This window comes from Pristiophorus japonicus, chromosome 2, assembly GCF_044704955.1.
Source record: "Pristiophorus japonicus isolate sPriJap1 chromosome 2, sPriJap1.hap1, whole genome shotgun sequence".
Taxonomy (NCBI): domain Eukaryota; kingdom Metazoa; phylum Chordata; class Chondrichthyes; family Pristiophoridae; genus Pristiophorus; species Pristiophorus japonicus.
Window position 1 is genome coordinate 104,644,788 of NC_091978.1, and position 20,307 is coordinate 104,665,094.

Here is a 20,307-nt window from a genome sequence, read left to right on the forward strand (position 1 = left end):
ATGCATTAACATTTGGGTAAATTTTGTCCATATGTTGACCTTGAAGCAACTGTTACTGTTAACTGTTACTGTGAGAATTTCTAGACAGGTTGCATGTTTGTTTGTTTAACTTTGTGTCTTGGTACTACATTGGGAATTTAGACTGCAGTAAGTTACATACTTTAATCTTTCACATGAAGAGAGATGTTAAACTTTATTAAAATATAATTAGGTGGTACCTCTCACTGACTGAACAATATGAGGTAAATTCTCCTACAGCGTAAAATTCATGAGAAATCAGTAGTCATAGAGCAGGCAGGCTGATCTCTGGGCCCAGTTCTCCAATCCGCACACTTGTTGAAAAAGGCTCATTCAGAACCATAACTATACACACTTTGAATTTTTTAAGAACAATTTTTAATTTGTGTATTTCTGTATGGAATGATCCAACAGCATTGTTCTTAATTCAAATATTTGTTATAAAAAATAAGAATAATTAAAAGTATAACTGAATCCAAAAGTAGTTGTTTTTGTTGTTGAATCCAAAAGTGGGTAGATATAGGAATACGAAGAATGCATATGCGGGAAATTTTAAATAAAGGCAGAATATGCTGGAGAAAATGCTTGATCAACATTTGAAAGAGGAAAATAGTTTAACTGACCGGCCTTCCTTAAAGCCTGAAGCTTGATGAAAAGTTACATACTCTGTTTATATTTATTACAGGCGGAGGGGCTGAGGTGATGTCATAAACTGGGCGAGTGACAGTCTATATATATTTTATAATCTCTTAAGTAATGTACTGGAGTAATCGCTAAATTATCCTTTTTCAGTGGGGCTGATTTACCTCTGGCTTCAGGCTGCCTCTAACAAGTGAAGGTAAAAATTCGGGAGGGGTGCTGCTCTGCTACTTTTGGGATTTCCCACTCGCAGTTAAGTCAGATGTTCAAAGCGCCCAGCTCGCTATGGGCAGGGATAATGTAATGATGATGCAATCGATGGGAATACGTCACTTGCGCAATAACTTTTAGTTCCCGGGAATATGTCACTTGCACAATAACTTTTAGTTCTCAGCATACAGTTGAGTGTCTCATTTTGAGCTGCTATGACATGCTCCACGCCCAGAGGGCAGTGTAATCGACTACCCACAGAAGTCTGATGCGTCTCAACCTGGGATATGAGCTTAGGTTAGAGACGCAGGGATGGGGTTTGCAGAAGTCCTGCTAAAGTGGCATTGGCATAGAGGCCAGGGATAAAAAATCAGGCCTAGTATACGTTTGATGAGTTTCATAGGTCAAGGCTTTGCAAATGCTGACACATTAAAAAGGAAGGTTCTTATTTGCTTTTTTGTTTGAGTATGATGGTGATAACTTGCATCTCCCTCAATTTCCAACAGGTTTAACTGCAGTTGGTGGGTTGGCACTGATGGGAGGACGTTATACACCAGGAAACACTCCTGAATGTCTTGCTTTGATGGCAGCTTTCATTTCTTCAGTTAATATTGCTGGTGAGAACCTTTTTAGGAGTACCATGTATCTGGTTTAAACAAAATAAACTGTTCCTAACAATGGTTCCCAAAGCAATTTAGCATAATTCAAGTTCCCTCGCCGACAGTAAGTCACAGAGAAACAAATTTTTTTCTACTCAACATTGGTAAGATGAAGCTATCCTTTTCATTCCCCGTGAAACCAAACACCACAGCTGAACACCCATGTTTCCTGGCTGATTTCTCAGGTTCAACTCATCTATCTGCTACCGCACTGTCCTGTGATTCTGAGTGAGCATCAAACCTAATATCCTATCCATCGACAAGACTGCATATCTGCATCTTCCAGCATCGATCATCTTTTCCTTTATTTTTGGAGCTCTCATCCTGCCCCCACCATCTCCAAACTGGATTTCTACAGCCCTTTCCTTGCTGTCCTCCTGAGTTTCAGTCTACATAATCTTTAACTCATCTAAAACTATCCTGCTCTCTTATCAACCTCCAATCACTCCTCATCCCTCACCGTAAGTTCCTCCTTCCATTGCCTCTCGCCCGCCTCCCTCCCCCAACTCTGTGGCCTCTCTGTGGCCTTTCATTTGCATTCTCAATTTTCAGGGGCAGAGCCTTCAGCCATCTAAGCCATATTTTATACAGTGCAACACTCCCGAAACCCCTACATTTTGCTTCACTGTTAACCGCGCGATTTTCACCTCTGAAGTACCTTGATCAACTAGCAATACTGCAAAAACAGAAAGATTTTTGGTAAATATCACATTGCTGTTTGTGGGAGCTTGCTGTGCACAAATTGGCTGTCGCATTTTCTACATTACAGAAGTGTCTACACTTCACAAGTACTTCATTGGTTGAAAAGCACTTTGGGAAGTCTTGAGATTGAAAGGCGCTATATAAATACGAGTCTTTTGCGACATTTACTACATTGTTGGTGTCACAACAATGCAAATTTTTGTTGACAAGAAATCAAAATATTTAGCTAATCTTAAACTCATTTCCTGTTTTAATCTTTATGTCAGACTGTTAGCACCCACTCCTATTTTAACAGCATAAGTGCTGAGTGTATTTTCTTGTACATGTATATACATTGATGCTGCATAAAGATAATACCTCAGTTTGAAGTATCCTTAATCATTCTTGTAAAGGAAAACAGATGCATGTTAAACAATTTTATAGAAATTAAATGAGACAGTTTAAAGGTTTTGCTGATAACTAGTACTAGAGTGCGTTTTAGTAATGATTCCCCTTTTTAGATTCCCCCTCGCAAATGCAGTTTGTCCTTGTTAGTGTCTGTTTGCTGCTAAACTGCCAGAACACTTGGAGGTTTTATGCACTGTAAACAACAGCTGGCCGCAACCTGCCGACAGGACTCTCAATTGTTATCCTGTATCCCCCCCAAAAATTTGTATGTCTATAGCGCCCACATAGAAGTACGCAACTCGCTCTCGGGGAACAGCAAGGGACTGCTGAGGGCCAAATTCTCTGCATCCCACACCTCCAACCATTAGTGGCTCCTTTCTCCCCCATACTATGCCATGTCCCCCATTCAGAAGGAATGAAGAAAAAGAGAGAGACAGAAGCAAAAAGAATTAAAGGGAGAAAAACAAGAGAAAAACAGAGGCAGGATAAAAGGAAGAGAGAAGAGGAAGAGAGACAGTAATACAAAGACAAAAGCGATAGATAAATGAGAGATCATGGGCTAGAACCACTTTTGTGGTTATTGCCCAAAAATGGGTGTTATTTTGGGCGTGGGTGTTAAAAAAGGGTTTTCAGATCGCCGGCTTCTCGCCCATTCTCAAAACACCTAGTTTCCACTTTTGAAAATGGGCATTACCGCGAGCGATATCAAATGGGCAGTAGCATTACATTTTTTTGACTTTCTACCGTAAAGTGTGGCCGTCCTTAGCAACGGCATGGCAACGCTCGATTCCCGCGATTCTGGAGGTCAAGGGTCATCATAACATGCGCAGAAGAGGAGACAGAGAGAGACGGAGCTCAGAGGGACGGAAAGCGTGTCTGGATGTGGTGTGGCTGTTTGGGAGGAAGGAGGGAGACTTTAGAGCTTCACAGCAAGTAGGCAAACAAAAAGTAGCTGTGACCGAATTTGCTCTATAATGGAGAGAGAGGAGGAGGCATCACAGCATGCTGTGGAGACTGACGCTGGAGAGACCAATGAGGTGCGTGAGGGCAACCAATGCCGCAAATGATGGAACGACCTTGTGGGATCTGCAAGAGTAAGTATTACATTGATTTACATGTACTTATGTATTTATATAATTTGATTTGTAACAGTCATGAGTGACTATCAGCAGATGTGAGGTCTTTCATTTTTACCGGGAATGTTTTACTCAAAGCCTGCTGTCACGGTGCACGTCTTCAGGTAATGAAGGATAATTTTCATAATAATGATGATTACATCTGTCGGTTATGTATTGTATCAGTCTCTGTGACAATATCTATCAATGATATCACGCAATGATCTCATGTCATGTCGTCCTGTCACCTTTTACAGAAGAAGCTATCGACGATGAGATCCGTGCAGAGGCGAACGGGTGGGGGGTCACCAGTCCCCAGCGATATCACTGAGATGGAGGAGCAGGTGCTCGCACTCGTGGGGAAGCACACCCGGACAGCCACGGACGCATCTGCAGACCTTGAAGCGATGCCACATGAGTAAAGTTTACACCATTGCATGATCTAAAGTCAATAGATGCCACACTCACTCATATCCGACTAATCATATATGATCGATGATTTCTAAAATTGTCATAGAAATAATGATGGCCTAATGAAAATCATTGCAATACAAATGTGTTGATGGTCATGAAATGTGATGTCTGTGATGATTTTGAGAGTGGTGGTGCTTTTGTCGTGCATGTGCTGTGTGTAGTGCTGGACTCACCGTGTCACCCTAGCACCCCCTTCTCCTCTAATAACCTCATTTGTGTTTTGCAGCTCAGCCAGCAGCGTGGCCCCAGGCAAGACCACAGAGGCCAGAAGGTGGGGGCGCGGGGCAGGAGTCGGCGGACGATCCTACATCTGGTGCTGAGGAGCTCCGATTCTCACCCGTCAATCCGCTGGGTCTGTTCTCCACGGATGAGAGCGTGGACTTCGAAGAACCTTCATTGCCACGCTCCAGAAGCCATTCCACCCCAAGGCCATCTAGTGGTCCTCCGGTCATTCCCGCCACCACTCTGGAGGTAGCGACCCCAAGCACCTCACCGCAGGGCACCCCATTTGTCCTCAGGACAGCGCCGACCCCGCGGAGGCCTTGTGGACACGGCAGGTCTGTTCCACGAGTGCCACATTACAACGGAGAGATGGTCCAGTTGTCCAGGAGGACTGTAGACATTGGTGACCAGCTCATTGAAGCATTGAGGGGCATATCCCGACAGCTGGCCACCATGACCGAATACATTCCGCGGATGGCTGAGGCCCTGGATGCGATAGCCAGGATCACTGCCGCCGCAGGCCTCCCAGTGGTCCCCGAGCGTGGCACTCCACCCCTAGGTTCCGCACCACCACTGCGAACGACAGATGGGAGCAAGGACCAAGATCCTGCTTCTGCATCAGAGAATGTTGCCCCCTCGGCACCCCCCACTCCCGTACCCGTGCAACGATCGCATCTGCCTTCATCCTCCCGCAATGAGGCACCGCAATATATGGGGGCTGGGGACCATGCTCCTGCTTTGCCTTTGTATTCTGTGTTGCTGGACAGGTTGAACATGCGATTGATGTCAATGATGGAAAAAATGGGGTGTGCGCAGGGATTGGGTGTTATTGCCTGTGATACTTATGATTTCAGACCAATGTTGGTATAAAATTTTTGTTATTGAACATAACCTTGTTGTACATTGTCTCAGATAGCTGCACCATTACACACTGTTGATTCCTTAACATGAAAGGGTTAAATACAACTTAACAACAATCAAAGGCTAAAGAGATCAAGGGGTATGGAGAGAAAGCAGGAAAGGGGTACTGAGGGAATGATCAGCCATAATCTTATTGAATGGCGGTGCAGGCTCGAAGGGCCGAATGGCCTACTCCTGCACCTATTTTCTATGTTTCAATGTTTCTATGCAAACTTTAACTGGCACCAAGGTGATGGGCACCATTGATGTCTGAGTTGCACCCACACAGCAGTGTGTCAGCGTTGTCACTCACATCAACGCTCTTTCAGGCAAATCGTTCAGATTTCAGCTCCTCACGTAAGAGTGGGATTTTAAAAATGCCAGCCACACCACTGGCGTTCGTTCAGAACAGTTCCACTTTTTGTGGCCGATTTTTTGGGTGAGCGATATTGTGGGCGATATGTGTGCGAGGTGGGGAAGGTGACGGTGGGTGATCTCCTGGGCGTTAGTTTCGCCAAATGTGCTCTTTACACCAAAAAAAAGTGGGTGGGTGGTATTATTGAATTTCGGCGTTAATTCTGTGCGGAAAGTAACGCTGGGTGATATTATGGGCGTTGAATTCGCCCATTCTGATGATTCCTCCCCAAAAAAGTGGGCGGGGGGTAATATTTTTTTTCCCGGCGTTAACCACATGGGGAAAGTAACGCTCGGAGATAAGTTGACGAAAAATGCCCACTAGTTTCCATATTGTGCCAAAATGGGCGGTATCTGGGCGTTATACGTCATTTCAGCAGTAAAGTGGGCATTAAGCATGCAAAAAAAGTGGAGGTTCTAGCCCTATATTCTCCAACTCTCCGTATGCAGCATCACAGGAGATCAGCCAATCTATATTAAAATATCTTGCATCTGCATGAACTTCTTGCCAACTTTTTCAATTATAAAATCCGACGTTCACATTTATAATGGAAATTGTCCAATAGATTTGTCATGTTGTAACTACACTCGCCTGTCAGTGGAAGCACTGCATCTGAGCTCCTCAGCCTGTACCGTAGAGAATTCCTTGTGCTCCAACCAACACAGTTTCTCTGCTTCCCAAATTGCAATTAAGTTTGCTATTTAACTGTAAATAATAATATAAAAATGAAGTAATGTATAAAAATAAGGCTAAAATGCATCCTGGTACAATAATCCCCACCCTCTATTGCTGCTTCACCTGAAGACTGCACTTAGTCTGTACTTCCTCTATGAAACACCACGGAAATTGACAAATATATATATATTTTTTAAGGATTCCGCCTCTAAAGTAACAGACTGGAACATAGTGCCATGAAATGGTAGATATAAGTTCATGCCCACAAGTTCATAGGAACTTAAGAACATAAGAAATAGGAGCAGAAATAGGCCATACAACTCCTCGAGCCTGCTCCGCTATTCAATAATCTCATGGCTGATCTTCAACCTCAACTCCACTTTTCTCCATATCCCTTGATTCCTTGAGAGTCCAAAAATCTGACTATCTCAGCCTTGAATGTATTCAACGATCCAGCAGCCACAGCCCTTTGTGGTCCCTTCCCAGAAAGCTCATGATGCTGGACAGGCAATTATAGAGAGGCACCAAAAGGAGGTCTTGTTGTTCCTCAAATAAAGAAAAAGTTAAGTCGCGCACTTCTATGGGGCCAAGGTCGTGAAAGGCACTAATTAAATGCAAATTTTTTTTTTGGATACAGAACAACAATTGAGAGTCCTGTCGGCAGGTTGTGGCCAGCTGTTGTTTACAGTGCATAAAACCTCCAAGTGTTCTGGCAGTTTAGCAGCAAACAGACACTAAAAAGGACAAACTGCATTTGCGAGGGGGAATCTAAAAAGGGGAATCATTAGTAAAACATACTCTAGTACTAGTTATCAGCAAAACCTTTAAAGTGTCTGATTTCTGTAAAATTGTTTAACATGCATCTTGTTTTCCTTTGAGGGTACAGGTACTACAAACTGGGGCATTATCTATCCTTCCCATCCCCTCCCTCATTCTTGCTTCTCCACCCCCACCCCTTGCTCTGATCGTCCATCCCTACCTTTCCTCTTCCCCTTTGAGCTCTGCGCTCAACCCCTTTTTTCACCCAGAGGGTGGTGGGGGTCTGGAATTCACTGCCTGAGAGAGTGGTAGAGGCAGAAACCCTCACCACATTTAAGTACTTGTATATGCATTTTAAGTGCCGTAACCCACTGGGCTATGCACCAAGAGCTGGAAAGTGGGATTAGGCTGGATAGCTCTTTTGGGCGGCACAGACACGATGAGCTGTAAATTTCTATGATTCTATGATGATTTTATCCTTCCCTCCACTGTCAACTACCCCATCCTTCTACCACTCCCCCACTTCCACTTGCTTTCTCCAGGGTGACGTGGTGAAAGGCCAGAAGAACCCTCAAACTCAACCACCTTACCTCCTTTCCGTACTCCCGCCCTCTGTTTCCATCAAAGAGGCTTTGTGTACTTTCAGTAAAAAATAAACTTAGTACGAGCAAAGGAACTTGCCAGCCTCCGTTTCTCTCTATTTGTGTGTTTCTCTTTCTCCCTCTCTCATAGGTGTTAGAAATTGGAATCTCTGTCTCACAGAAATAAGCCATTAGCACCAACCTTCTCTAACTGTCAACAGAACAGAGGTGAGGGAATTAGCTGGCTTCAAAGTTCAGCTGCCCTTTTTGACAATTCAAGTGCCATTATATGAAGAAAGCTGGCTAGCACATGCTCTCCTCCCCCTCTCTCCAATGATACTGTTCTACTTTCTAATATTTCTAGAATACGAAACAAAGGTTACAATAGGTGTGTAAACACTGATTTATTTTCTCTGAATCACACACACTCTTTCTGTAAAAAAAAATTACTCAATTATGAATTTGACCTCACTAAAGCTTTTGAAATATGTCCTGAAGTTTTTCTTCAAATACTGTTGAGAAACTTTTGAGCAGAAACTGCTAGACGCTAAAGAAAAAATGTTCCTCGGTATAACTGACTGGTGCTGATGCATCCTGGGAGGTTAGGTGCACTGCACGTGCTCAGATTGCACAATCCAAATTCAGCTCACAGCAACACAGACCTGGGCTAAAGAATTAACTCTAAGCAGAGGCTTATGAGAGATATTGAGGACTTTAAGTAAAACTATAATGAAGACATTGAAAGGCACATAAACAAATTCAGTGGATAAATGTAATAAGAAAATAAGAATATAACATAAGAATTAGGAACAGGAGTAGGCCATCTAGCCCCTCGAGCCTGCTCCACCATTCAACAAGATCATGGCTGATCTGGCCGTGGACTCAGCTCCACTTACCCGCCCGTTCCCCGTAACCCTTAATTCCCTTATTGGTTAAATATCTATCTATCTGTGACTTGAATACATTCAATGAGCTAGCCTCACCTGCTTCCTTGGGCAGAGAATTCCACAGATTCACAACCCTCTGGGAGAAGAAATTCCTTCTCAACTCGGTTTTAAATTGGCTCCCCCGTATTTTGAGGCTGTGCCCCCTAGTTCTAGTCTCCCCTACCAGTGGAAACAACCTCTCTGCCTCTATCTTGTCTTTCCCTGTCATTATTTTAAATGTTTCTATAAGATCACCCCTCATCCTTCTGAACTCCAACGAGTAAAGACCCAGTCTACTCAATCTATCATCATAAGGTAACCCCCTCATCTCCGGAATCAGCCTAGTGAATCGTCTCTGTACCCCCTCCAAAGATAGTATATCCTTCCTTAAGTAAGGTGACCAAAAATGCACGCATTACTCCAGGTGCGGCCTCACCAATACCCTACACAGTTGCAGAAGGACCTCCCTGCTTTTGTACTCCATCCCTCTCACAATGAAGGCCAACATTCCATTCGTCTTCCTGATTACCTGCTGCACCTGCAAACTAACTTTTTGGGATTCATGCACAAGGACCCCCAGGTCCCTCTGCACCACAGCATGTTGTAATTTCTCCCCATTCAAATAATATTCCCTTTTACTGTTTTTTTTCCCAAGGTGGATAACCTCACACTTTCCGACATTGTATTCCATCTGCCAAACCTTAGCCCATTCACTTAACCTATCTAAATCTCTGTGTCCTCTACACAACCCGCTTTCCCACTAATCTTTGTGTCATCTGCAAATGTTGTTACACTACACTCTGTCCCCTCTTCCAGGTCATTTATGTATATTGTAAACAGTTGTGGTCCCAGCACCGATCCCTGTGGCACACCACTAACCACCGATTTCCAACCCGAATTGGACCCATTTATCCCGACTCTCTGCTTTCTGTTAGCCAGCCAATTCTCTATCCATGCTAATACATTTCCTCTGACTACGCATACCTTTATCTTCTGCAGTAACCTTTTGTGTGGCACCTTATCGAATGCCTTTTCGACTGATGTTGTTGTGAAATATATAGATATATATATAATTTTTATATTAGTGAAACTCATGTTTTGGGCATTAGAATTTCAGTTACTGAAGAAAAAATTGCAGCTAAAACTAAATTAAGAGAGCATGTTGAGAAAACTGTGGCAACCCAGTAGCCCGATTATACAACCCAGATTGCGTAATGAGATTTAACAGTTTAAAGGAGTGTTTTCCATTATTACAGAATCATAGAATGATACAGTGTAGAAGGAGTCCTTTCGCCCATCATACCTGTGCCAGCTCTTTGGTAGAGCTATCCAATTAATCCCATTCCCCTGCTCTTTCCCCATAGCCCTGTAATTGTTTTTTGTTTCAAGTACCTATCCAATTCTGTTTTGAATGTTACTATTGAATCTGCTTCCACCACCGTTTCAGGCAGTGCATTTGAGATCATAACTTGCTGTGTAAAAAAATGTTTCCTCATGTCACCTCTGGTTCTTTTGCCAATCTCCTTAAATCTGTGTCTTCTGGTTACCGACCCTTCTGCCAGTGGAAACAGTTTCTCCTTATTTACTCAATCAAAACCATATATGATTTTAAACACCTGTGTCAAATTTCCTCTTAACCTTCTCCGTTCTGAGGAAAACAACCCCAGTTTCTCAAGTCTCTCTACATATCTGAAATCCCTCATCCCTGGTACCATTCTGGTAACTTCTGCACCCTCTCCAAGGCCTTGACATCCTTCCTAAAGTGTGATGCCCAGAATTGAACCTAGAATTTAGAGCCTTTGCGAGGAAAACCTTTTTCTCTAAAGCCCAATACTCCAGCTGGGGCCTAACCAGTGTTTTATAATGGTTTAGCATAACTTCATTGCTTTTATACTCTATTCCTCTATTAATAAAACTAAGGCTCCCATATGCTTTTTTAACAGCCTTCTCAACTTGTCCTGTCACATTCAAAGATTTGTGTACGTAAACCCCCAGGTTATAACAGTGACTACACTCCAAAAGGCACTACATAAATGCAAGTCTTTCTTTCAGGTCTCACTGTTCTTGCACCCCCTTTAAAATTGTACCATTAAGTTCATATTGCCTCTCCTCATTCTTCTTCCCAAAATGTATCACTTCACACTTCTCTACATTAAATTTCATCTGCCATGTTCACTAGTCTGTTATTTATAAAAGTGGACACAGGAATTAATAATGAAAATATTTGACACTACAATGTGACTGTAGGACATCAAGTGGCGAGGACAGGAAGTGTGTGCAGACATAAAACTTTTAACACATTGTTTTTATAAATGTTTTAAATTCGGTATCTGGGGCCGCACATTTATTGAAACTCATTATAATCACCTGCAAAACCTGTTTGTTTTGCAGGTGGTTTCATGCTGGGCCTTTTCAATGTTAAAGGTGTTGTGCCGTATGACACACAATAGACTCTATTTTTTATTGAGACTAAATCGTAATGTGATTGTGCATCTGGCCACCGAGTTTCCACAAATCGCTCAAAGGGCTTTCTGAATTTTTTTCAATTGCCTATTTTTTCTCTGTAATTGAAGTTTCTAATGCCCAAAATATTGAGCTTTGGAGAAAAGATTTCTCCAGAAAAGGCTTTAACTGTTGTTGTATTGTGCAATTCCTTCCTAGTACTTTCAATTGTGTTTATAACATAGAACCAACAGGGCATGAATCTGTTGAATTGCCTGATGATTTCACTTCTTTGGTGGTTTTCAGGTGGTTTCTTAGTCACTAAGAAGATGTTGGATATGTTTAAACGACCCACTGATCCCCCAGAGTATAACTATCTGTATCTGTTGCCCAGTGGGGCTTTTGTTGGAGGTTATGCACTTGCATTGAACAGTGGTTATTCTGTTGAACAGGTGAGACACTTCTGTGAATTGAATCTGTAAATCTGCTACTCAAAACCAGGTTTACTTTTGTCTTTTTTGTTTGTGTGCAACTTTTAAGCTTCCTTATCCTTTTTTGTTAACTTTATTAACCTGTATCTTGTACTCTTGCGGGTGTTAGTACCAAGTAGTGGAACACTTAATATCAACCACAACAATAACTTCCATTTATAGGAACATAGAACATAGGAACAGAGGTAGGCCATTTAGCCCCTTGAGCCTGTTGCGCCATTCATTGAGATCATGGCTGATCTGTGACCTAACTCCATATATCCGCCTTTGCCCCATATCCTTTAATACCCCTGGTTAACTGAAATCTGTGAGTCTCAGATTTAAAATTAACAGTTGACCCAGCACCAACTGCCGTTTGTGGAAGAGAGTTCCAAACTTCTTCCACACTTTGCGTGTAAAAGTGTTTCCTAATTTCACTCCTGAAAGGCCTGGCTCTAATTTTTCGGCTGTGTCCCGTAGTCCTAGATTCCCTAAGCAGCGGAAATAGTTTCTCAATATCTACCCTGTTCCCCTTAATATCTTGAAAACTTTAATCAAATCACCCCTTAACCATCTAAATTATTGGGAATTCAACCCTAGTTTGCGTAATCTCTCCTCGTAGTTTAAGTGTACAGTAAAGGATATGTGAAGTTCCATATATTTACACATGCATAAAGAATATAGGCTGATATCATAGTCCTTCATGTTTTAAGTAGCAAAGGAAAGAGCAATTGCAGTACTGTCATGTTTTATAAATACAGCAAAGTGAAAAACAGACTCACCACAATTAAACTGTAGCTTCAGGGCTGTGTCAGCAATGAAAGAGAAAATCAAGTCAAATAATGTTGTCATATTCCCGACCTCACGGTCCTAATTCCATTGTTTACTTATTCCTAGTCCCTCTTTGAGCTCTGGGTTGAGTTTATACTTGAGCTTGTATCTGTGAATTAACATGTTTGCCGAAATGCAGGAGAATCATGCGACACTAAAATGCACGGAAAAATGATTCAGCTGCTTGAAAACCTGATTGAAATTTACTATTCCTGATTTGCTCAAGCATTTGGGGACGGGTGTGATGCGGGGGTGGGGTGTGATGCAGGGTGGGGTGCGATGCAGGGCGGGGGGTGATGCAGGGCGGGGTATGATGCGGGGGCGGGGGGTGATGCGGGGAATGTGATGCGGGGGGGTGAGATGCGGGGGTGGGGTGTAATACGGGGGTGTTGACGCAGTGGCGGGGGGTGTGATGTGGGGGGGGTGATGCGGGTGGGGGTGATGTGGGGGCGGAGGTTGTGATACAGGGGAGGTGTGATGCGGGCGGGGGGGGTGATGCGGGGGAGGTGTGATGTGGGGGTGGGGTGTGATACGGGGGGGTGAGATGCGGGGGTGGGGTGTGATACGGGGGGGTGAGATGCGGGGGAGGTGTGATGCGGGGGGGTGAGATGTGGGGGTGGGGTGTGATACGGGGGGGTGAGATGCGGGGGTGGGGTGTGATACGGGGGGGTGAGATGCGGGGGTGGGGTGTGATACGGGGGGGTGAGATGCGGGGGAGGTATGATGCGGGGGGGTGAGATGCGGGGGTGGGGTGTGATACGGGGGGTGAGATGCGGGGGTGGGGTGTGATACGGGGGGGTGAGATGCGGGGGTGGTGTGTGATACGGGGGGGTTGAGATGCGGGGGTGGGGTGTGATACGGGGGGGTGAGATGCGGGAGAGGTGTGATGCGGGAGTGTGATGCGGGCGGGGGGGGGTGATGCGGGGGGTGTGATGCGGGGGAGGTGTGATGCGGGGGGGTGAGATGTGGGGGTGGGGTGTGATACAGGGGGGTGAGATGCGGGAGTGTGATGCGGGCGGGGGGGCGATGCGGGGGAGGTGTGATGCGGGAGTGTGATGCGGGTGGGGGGGGTGTGATGCGGGGGGGGTGAGATGTGGGGGGTGAGATGCGGGGGAGGTGTGATGCGGGAGTGTGATGCGTGCGGGGGGTGTGATGCGGGGGAGGTGTGATGCGGGGGGGTGAGATGCGGGGGTGGGGTGTGATACAGGGGGGTGAGATGCGGGGGGGGTGAGATGCGGGAGTGTGATGCGGGCGGGGGGGGGGGTGATGCGGGGGAGGTGCGATGCGGGAGTGTGATGCGGGTGGGGGGGTGTGATGCGGGGGGGGGTGAGATGCGGGGGGTGAGATGCAGGGGAGGTATGATGCGGGAGTGTGATGCGTGCGGGGGGTGAGATGCGGGGGAGGTGTGATGCGGGGGGGTGAGATGCGGGGGAGGTGTGATGCGGGGGAGGTGTGATGCGGGGGGTGAGATGCGGGGGTGGGGTGTGATACAGGGAGGTGAGATGCGGGGGAGGTGTGATGCGGGGGCGGGTGTGATACAGGGGGGCAGGTTGACGCGGTGGCGGGGGGGGTAATGTGGGGGGGGTTATGCGGGAGTGTGATGCAGGGGGGTGTGATGCAGGGGGAGTGATGCGGAGGGGGGTTGATATGGGGGGTGTGATGTGGGAGTGGGATGTGGTGGGGGTTGTGCTGCAGGAGCAGGGGGTGTGATGCGGAGGGGGATGGGTGAAGCGGGGGTGGACTGTGATGGGGGGAGTGGTGATGTGGAGGTGGGGGGTGTGTTGCGGGAGGGGTGTGATGGGGGGGGGAGGAGGGGGGGTGTGATGCAGGGGTGGGGGGTGTGTGAGTGGGCGGGGGTGTGATGCGGGGCGGGTGTGATAAGGGGGTGTGAGGAGGGTGGGGTGTGATGTGGGGGCGGTGAGTGTGATGCGGGGGTGGGGGGTGTGTGAGGGGGCGGAGGGGTAAGAGGGCGGGGGGGGGCTGTGGTGAGGGTGTGTTCGTTCTATTCCTGTACACTAATACATATAATGAATCCATTGACATTGAGGAAAAATATTTTATAATTTAAAGGTAGTGCTTTAATAGTTTTATTTGGAAGACTCTGAAGCCAGTATATTTTATGAAGTGTTATATAGTAGCACGATAATCCTGGAAACAATCTGCTCTTATTTTAGGGGTATTTGCTGTTCTTGATGTTTGTGGGACCCTGCTGTGTACATATTGTGATGTGTTTGCCTACAAAACAACAGGGACTACACGTCAAAGGTACTTCTTTGGCAGTGAAATGTTTTGGGACATCCTGAGGATGTGAAAGATGCTACATGAATGCAAATCTTTCTCCACCTGATGTTATAAATTGCCTCGATGATGACACTAAGTTGGGTGGCAGTGTGAGCTGCAAGGAGGATTCTATGAAGCTGCAGAGCGACTTGGATAGGTTAGGTGAGTGGGCAAATGCATGGCAGATGAAGTATAATGTGGATAAATGTGAGGTTATCCACTTTGGTGGTAAAAACAGAGAGACAGACTATTATCTGAATGGTGACAGATTAGGAAAAGGGGAGGTGCAAAGAGACCTGGGTGTCATGGTACATCAGTCATTGAAGGTTGGCATGCAGGTACAGCAGGCGGTTAAGAAAGCAAATGGCATGTTGGCCTTCATAGCGAGGGGATTTGAGTACAAGGGCAGGGAGGTGTTGCTACAATTGTACAGGGCCTTGGTGAGGCCACACCTGGAGTATTGTGTACAGTTTTGGTCTCCTAACCTGAGGAAGGACATTCTTGCTATTGAGGGAGTGCAGCGAAGGTTCACCAGACTGATTCCCGGGATGGCGGGACTGACCTATCAAGAAAGACTGGATCAACTGGGCTTGTATTCACTGGAGTTCAGAAGAATGAGAGGGGACCTCATAGAAACGTTTAAAATTCTGACGGGGTTAGACAGGTTAGATGCAGGAAGAATGTTCCCAATGTTGGGGAAGTCCAGAACCAGGGGACACAGTCTAAGGATAAGGGGGAAGCCATTTAGGACCGAGATGAGGAGGAATTTCTTCACCCAGAGAGTGGTGAACCTGTGGAATTCTCTACCACAGAAAGTTGTTGAGGCCAATTCACTAAATATATTCAAAAAGGAGTTAGATGAAGTCCTTACTACTCGGGGAATCAAGGGGTATGGTGAGAAAGCAGGAATGGGGTACTGAAGTTGCATGTTCAGCCATGAACTCATTGAATGGCGGTGCAGGCTAGAAGGGCCGAATGGCCTACTCCTGCACCTATTTTCTATGTTTCTATGTTTCTATGTTTCTATTATTATTCTTTAGATGATGTATCTTGGATCAGGCCTGTGCTGTGTTGGAGCTTTGGCTGGACTGTCCACTCAAAAAACTGCTGGTCTTGGCAATGCTTTGGGAATGATTGGCGTGGCCGGAGGCATTGCTGCTACACTTGGAGGCCTTAAACCTTCTCCTGAACTGCTGGCTCAGATGTCAGGTGCGATGGCTCTTGGTGGCACTATTGGTGAGTATTTTGCTTGTCTGGGTAGGGGAGACAAGGAAGGATTGTTTTTGCTCTTCCTGCTTTAAAGCGATGTACCTTTTAAATAAATCAAAATTATTTGGAGGATCGAGAAAGAGGGAGAGGACAGGCAAGTCCTACCACATGCATGACTTCTCAGAGGGTTGTCAACCTGTGGAATTCTCTGCCCCAGAGAGCTGTGGAGGCTGGGTCATTGAATATATTTAAGGCGGCGATAGACAGATTTTTGAGCGATAAGAGAATAAAGGGCTATGGGGAGCGGGCAGGGAAGTGGAGCTAGGTCCATGATCAGATCAGCCATGATCTTTTTCAATGGCGGAGCAGGCTCGAGGGGCCAAATGGCCTACTCCTGCTCATATTTCTTCTGTTCTTATGACGTACAGCACCACAGAGAATAAACAGCACTGGTGAACACTGTCCTCATCCTCATTCTGTCATTGCGTAACTGATTCTAACCCGATTTGATCTGTTGGAGCTCCTTTATACCGTTACTCTTTCCTCCTACATCTCCTGACTGTAGACTTTAAGGTAGATCACCAGCCAACTTTGGTGGAGCAGGCTCGAGGGGCCAAATGGCCTACTCCTGCTCCTATTTCTTATGTTAACATGAGCAGGTTGCTGATACAGTTGTGCTGCCTCGACAGAAACTTTTGCTGCTCCCACCATTACTACAGTAACAATTATGCTTAATTAAAATGAAAAGTAAAGCTTAAAATCTTCCCTGTGCCCAAACTTCAGCCAGCTCTCCTAAATCCTCTCTGGCTTGGCCCATCTTTCCCCGATGTGATGTTATGTTGAAGATGCGATAAAAACGTTTGTGGTGATGGTGGTTGCTGCTAAAAACTACTTACTTCCTTAAGTGAATACAAAAGTATTGAAATTATAATAAACACTATGATACATGAATGGACAAATTCTTTGTGGTTTGAACAAAAAAAAATTGTCTTTTCGAGTGAAGTAGCTTATTTATCCCAGCAATGTAAGGTACGAAGAGTGAATGGAGGGAGAAATGTATTGTTATAGTCTGCAATGGAGCTTGTTCTTATCCAAACTGCTTATTTTGGTAGTCTGTATTGTAAATTTAATTTATTTCTAAAATGTTCTACAGGACTAGGAATTGCCAGACATATCCAGATCTCTGACCTCCCCCAGCTGGTTGCTGCTTTCCACAGTCTGGTGGGTTTAGCTGCCATGCTTACCTGTGTGGCTGAGTACATGGTGGAATATCCTCACTTCGCTGCAGACTCTGCAGACAATTTGACCAAGATCATAGCCTACCTTGGCACCTACATCGGTGGAGTGACATTCAGCGGCTCGCTTGTCGCTTACGGCAAATTACAAGGTGAGTTTGGAGCTGTCTGGTTTTTAAATATATATAAAATCACCAGATCGTGCTTTAAAAAGAAAATTAAACCAACTAATGAAGGAAGAAGCTAATTAGCGGAATCAGATTTTCAAATAAAGGTTGGTTATTGTCATTTTGATCCAGATCTGGAGACTCTGCATAATAAAGCACTATCTTTTCACCTCGAGGGTTCAAGATTTATAGGCAGAACAGATAGAGGAAAATAAAATACTCTGTTTCCCCACTCCCCCTATTGCTGTTATGGGTTGTAAACTGAATATATCTGAGGTCAAGGATAGTAAGGGATAGAAGATAATTATTGGTTGTTGTTGCAGACATCCAGGACAGGAAAATGTTTTTACAGATCAGGGATCCTTCTAAAGTGGTCACAATTTTAATCATGAGCAATTTCAACTACCGAGACACTCACAGAGGACAACCTAAGAGGTAGTGCAGGATTAATTCCTCGGTTTGTCACAGTTAAAGTGGCCATAGACTGTCCTGGATCTAACCTTTTTAGTCATGACCTCAAATGTGGCACGCAAAGTGGAAGAAAGGAAGCGTCTAGGATCCAGTGATTGTAATATCTGCAGAACTGAAATGCTCATAAATGTGTGAAAACGGAGAGTGACACCAAGATAGTGTATTTGTAAAATCGCAGGCTTTGAAGGAATGCAAAATTGGTGAATTGGAATAAAATAAGAATCGTTGGAAGATCTACAGTTGAAAGTGTTGGTTCAAAGTCAGTCCACTTGCCTGATCTCAAAATGCACGAATGAATGCAATATTTGGACTTTGTATGATGCTGCCCAGAGGGGCAGATTTCTCAACAATGCTCATTTTATGGGCATATTTCTGACTTGTCCCTGTATCTCAACTTTGGAACAGCTTTCTCAGTTTTGAAAATGCCACTACATGTTCTTGAGCTCCAACATGTTCTTGTGCACAACCATGTTGCCCTACAAGACATTGCTGGATCAGCTACCCAGTGCAGTCCTCAGGCGCCTTGCTGTGTATTAGGATGCAAGTAGTTTTGCGCAAACATAGTCCTGTATAAGAAACTGCTAAAATAGTTTTAACTTCTATAACTACTGTACCTCTACTGTGAGCAATGGGTGGTGCAGAGTGGGAGAGACTGTTGAGTAACAAACTTAACTGCAAGTTGAGCCGCGATAGATTTGACGTGGGCAGCGCAGCAACACCCAGGAAACTGCTGTCAGATAGGAAGCTATTTACAGCTCAGGCAGTCGCTGCTGCCAGCTATTTAGTGAGGTCTGGAACTGATTTTTGCACTTCCATCAGTTAGTTATTTGGAATATATTTTCTGTATTTATTTAAAATCAAATAACGTGTTTATTTAGTTTTGTTGTGATCTGATCAAATTAAATTAGCATGTTTTATTTGGAAAACTATTTATTAATAGTGATAATTTGTTTATTCAATCATTGCCGTTATATATGGATGTTGATATTTATTGTACCCTCTGTAAAACTTCATTTCATCCAAAGCTCTGCTGCTGTATCCTATCCCTTACCCTGCCTTCACTGACTGACAATGGCTGCCGGTGCCACAACACCTCAAATTTAAAATTCTCATTCTTGTGTTTAAATCCCTGCATGGCCTCATCCCTCCCTATCTGTAACCTCCTCCAACCCTGCAATATCCCCCCACTCCACCCCACCTGAACACTCTGTTCCTCTGACTTTGTGCATTCCTTCTATCTTCGCCCCATCAATGGCAGACGCCTAAGGTTCATGCTCTGGAATTCTGTCCCTAAACCCCTCCGTGTCCACCTTCCAATCCTCCTTAACATGCACCTCTTTGACCAAGCTTTCAGTCACCCCTCCTGATACCTGGTTTGGCTTGACATCCATCTTTTTTTAATCTTCTGTGAAGCACTTTGGATAGTTTTCGTTAAAAGCATTATATACATGAAAGTTATTTTGTTGTTTAACAATGGTCAATAGACACTTATCTCTCTGTAGGTAAGAACATAAGAACATAAGAAATAGGAACAGGAGTAGGCCATACGGCCCCTCGAGCCTGCTCTGCCATTCAATAAGATTATGGCTGATCTGACCATGGACTCTGTTGTGTTCCTAACACAGATGAGACTGCACACAGGGAGATTAAAGTAACAGTGACCTCAATCTTTATTAAGACACTCCAGAGTGAGTAACAGGCCTTAGGGGCCGGCTTATATACAGTGCTCCCAAGGGATGCTGGGATCCCTTGGGACTTCAGGGGATGCGTTCCCTGGTGGCATGCTTTACAGATACACAACATCACTCCCCCCCCCCCCCCCCCTGCCCCCCACCCAAAGTCAAAGTGAAAACTATTTACAAGGTGAGGCGGTCGGGAGCCTTTCTTTCCCTGGTGGACCGCCTCAGTACAAATGTCTGTTCTGGTGTGTTGGCTGTGCCCTCGCTGGGCTGGCGTGTTGTTGTCCCTGCAGGGCTGCTGGGTGAGTCTGGACTTGCTGGGCTGTTGGGCGTGATGGGTTCAATTTCCTGGTCCGGCGTGGTGTCGTTGATCCTTTGGGTGTGTGCTGTGGGCTCGAAAAAGATCGTGTCTGCTGTGGGTTGTTCAGGGCAGTCTGTGAACCGCAGCCTCGTTTGGTCCAGGTGCTTTCTGCAAAATTCTGCAAGTTTGTCCAATTTGTCTAGTTTGACTACAAACACCCTATTCCCTTCTTTAGCTATCACTGTGCCCGCGATCCACTTGAGGCCATGTCCATAGTTTAGCACAAACACAGGGTCATTCAGATCAATTTCCCATGACACAGTGGCGTGACCATCGTTTACAATTTGTTGCTGCCGCCTGCTCTCTACCTGATCATGCAGGTTGGGGTGAACCAGCGAGAGTCTGGTTTTAAGTGTCCTTTTCATGAGTAGCTCAGCCGGGGGCACCCCTGTGAGCGAGTGGGGTCTCGTGCGGTAGCTGAGCAGTACTCGGGACAGGCGGGTTTGGAGTGAGCCTTCTGTGACTCGTTTAAGGCTCTGT

The 20,307-nt window shown here is 45.2% G+C and overlaps 1 protein-coding gene across 2 annotated transcripts in view; it reads left to right on the forward strand.

Moving 5' to 3' along the window:
* The window catches only part of LOC139240186 (NAD(P) transhydrogenase, mitochondrial-like), a 286,175-nt gene that overhangs the window by 174,080 nt on the left and 91,788 nt on the right, over positions 1-20,307 (forward strand). For both annotated transcript variants that reach the window (XM_070868615.1, XM_070868624.1), the window contains exons 12-15: positions 1,374-1,484; positions 11,431-11,576; positions 15,746-15,941; positions 17,068-17,301. In XM_070868615.1, coding sequence (XP_070724716.1) covers positions 1,374-1,484; positions 11,431-11,576; positions 15,746-15,941; positions 17,068-17,301 — 687 coding nt within the window. The remainder of the gene's footprint in view (positions 1-1,373; positions 1,485-11,430; positions 11,577-15,745; positions 15,942-17,067; positions 17,302-20,307) is intronic.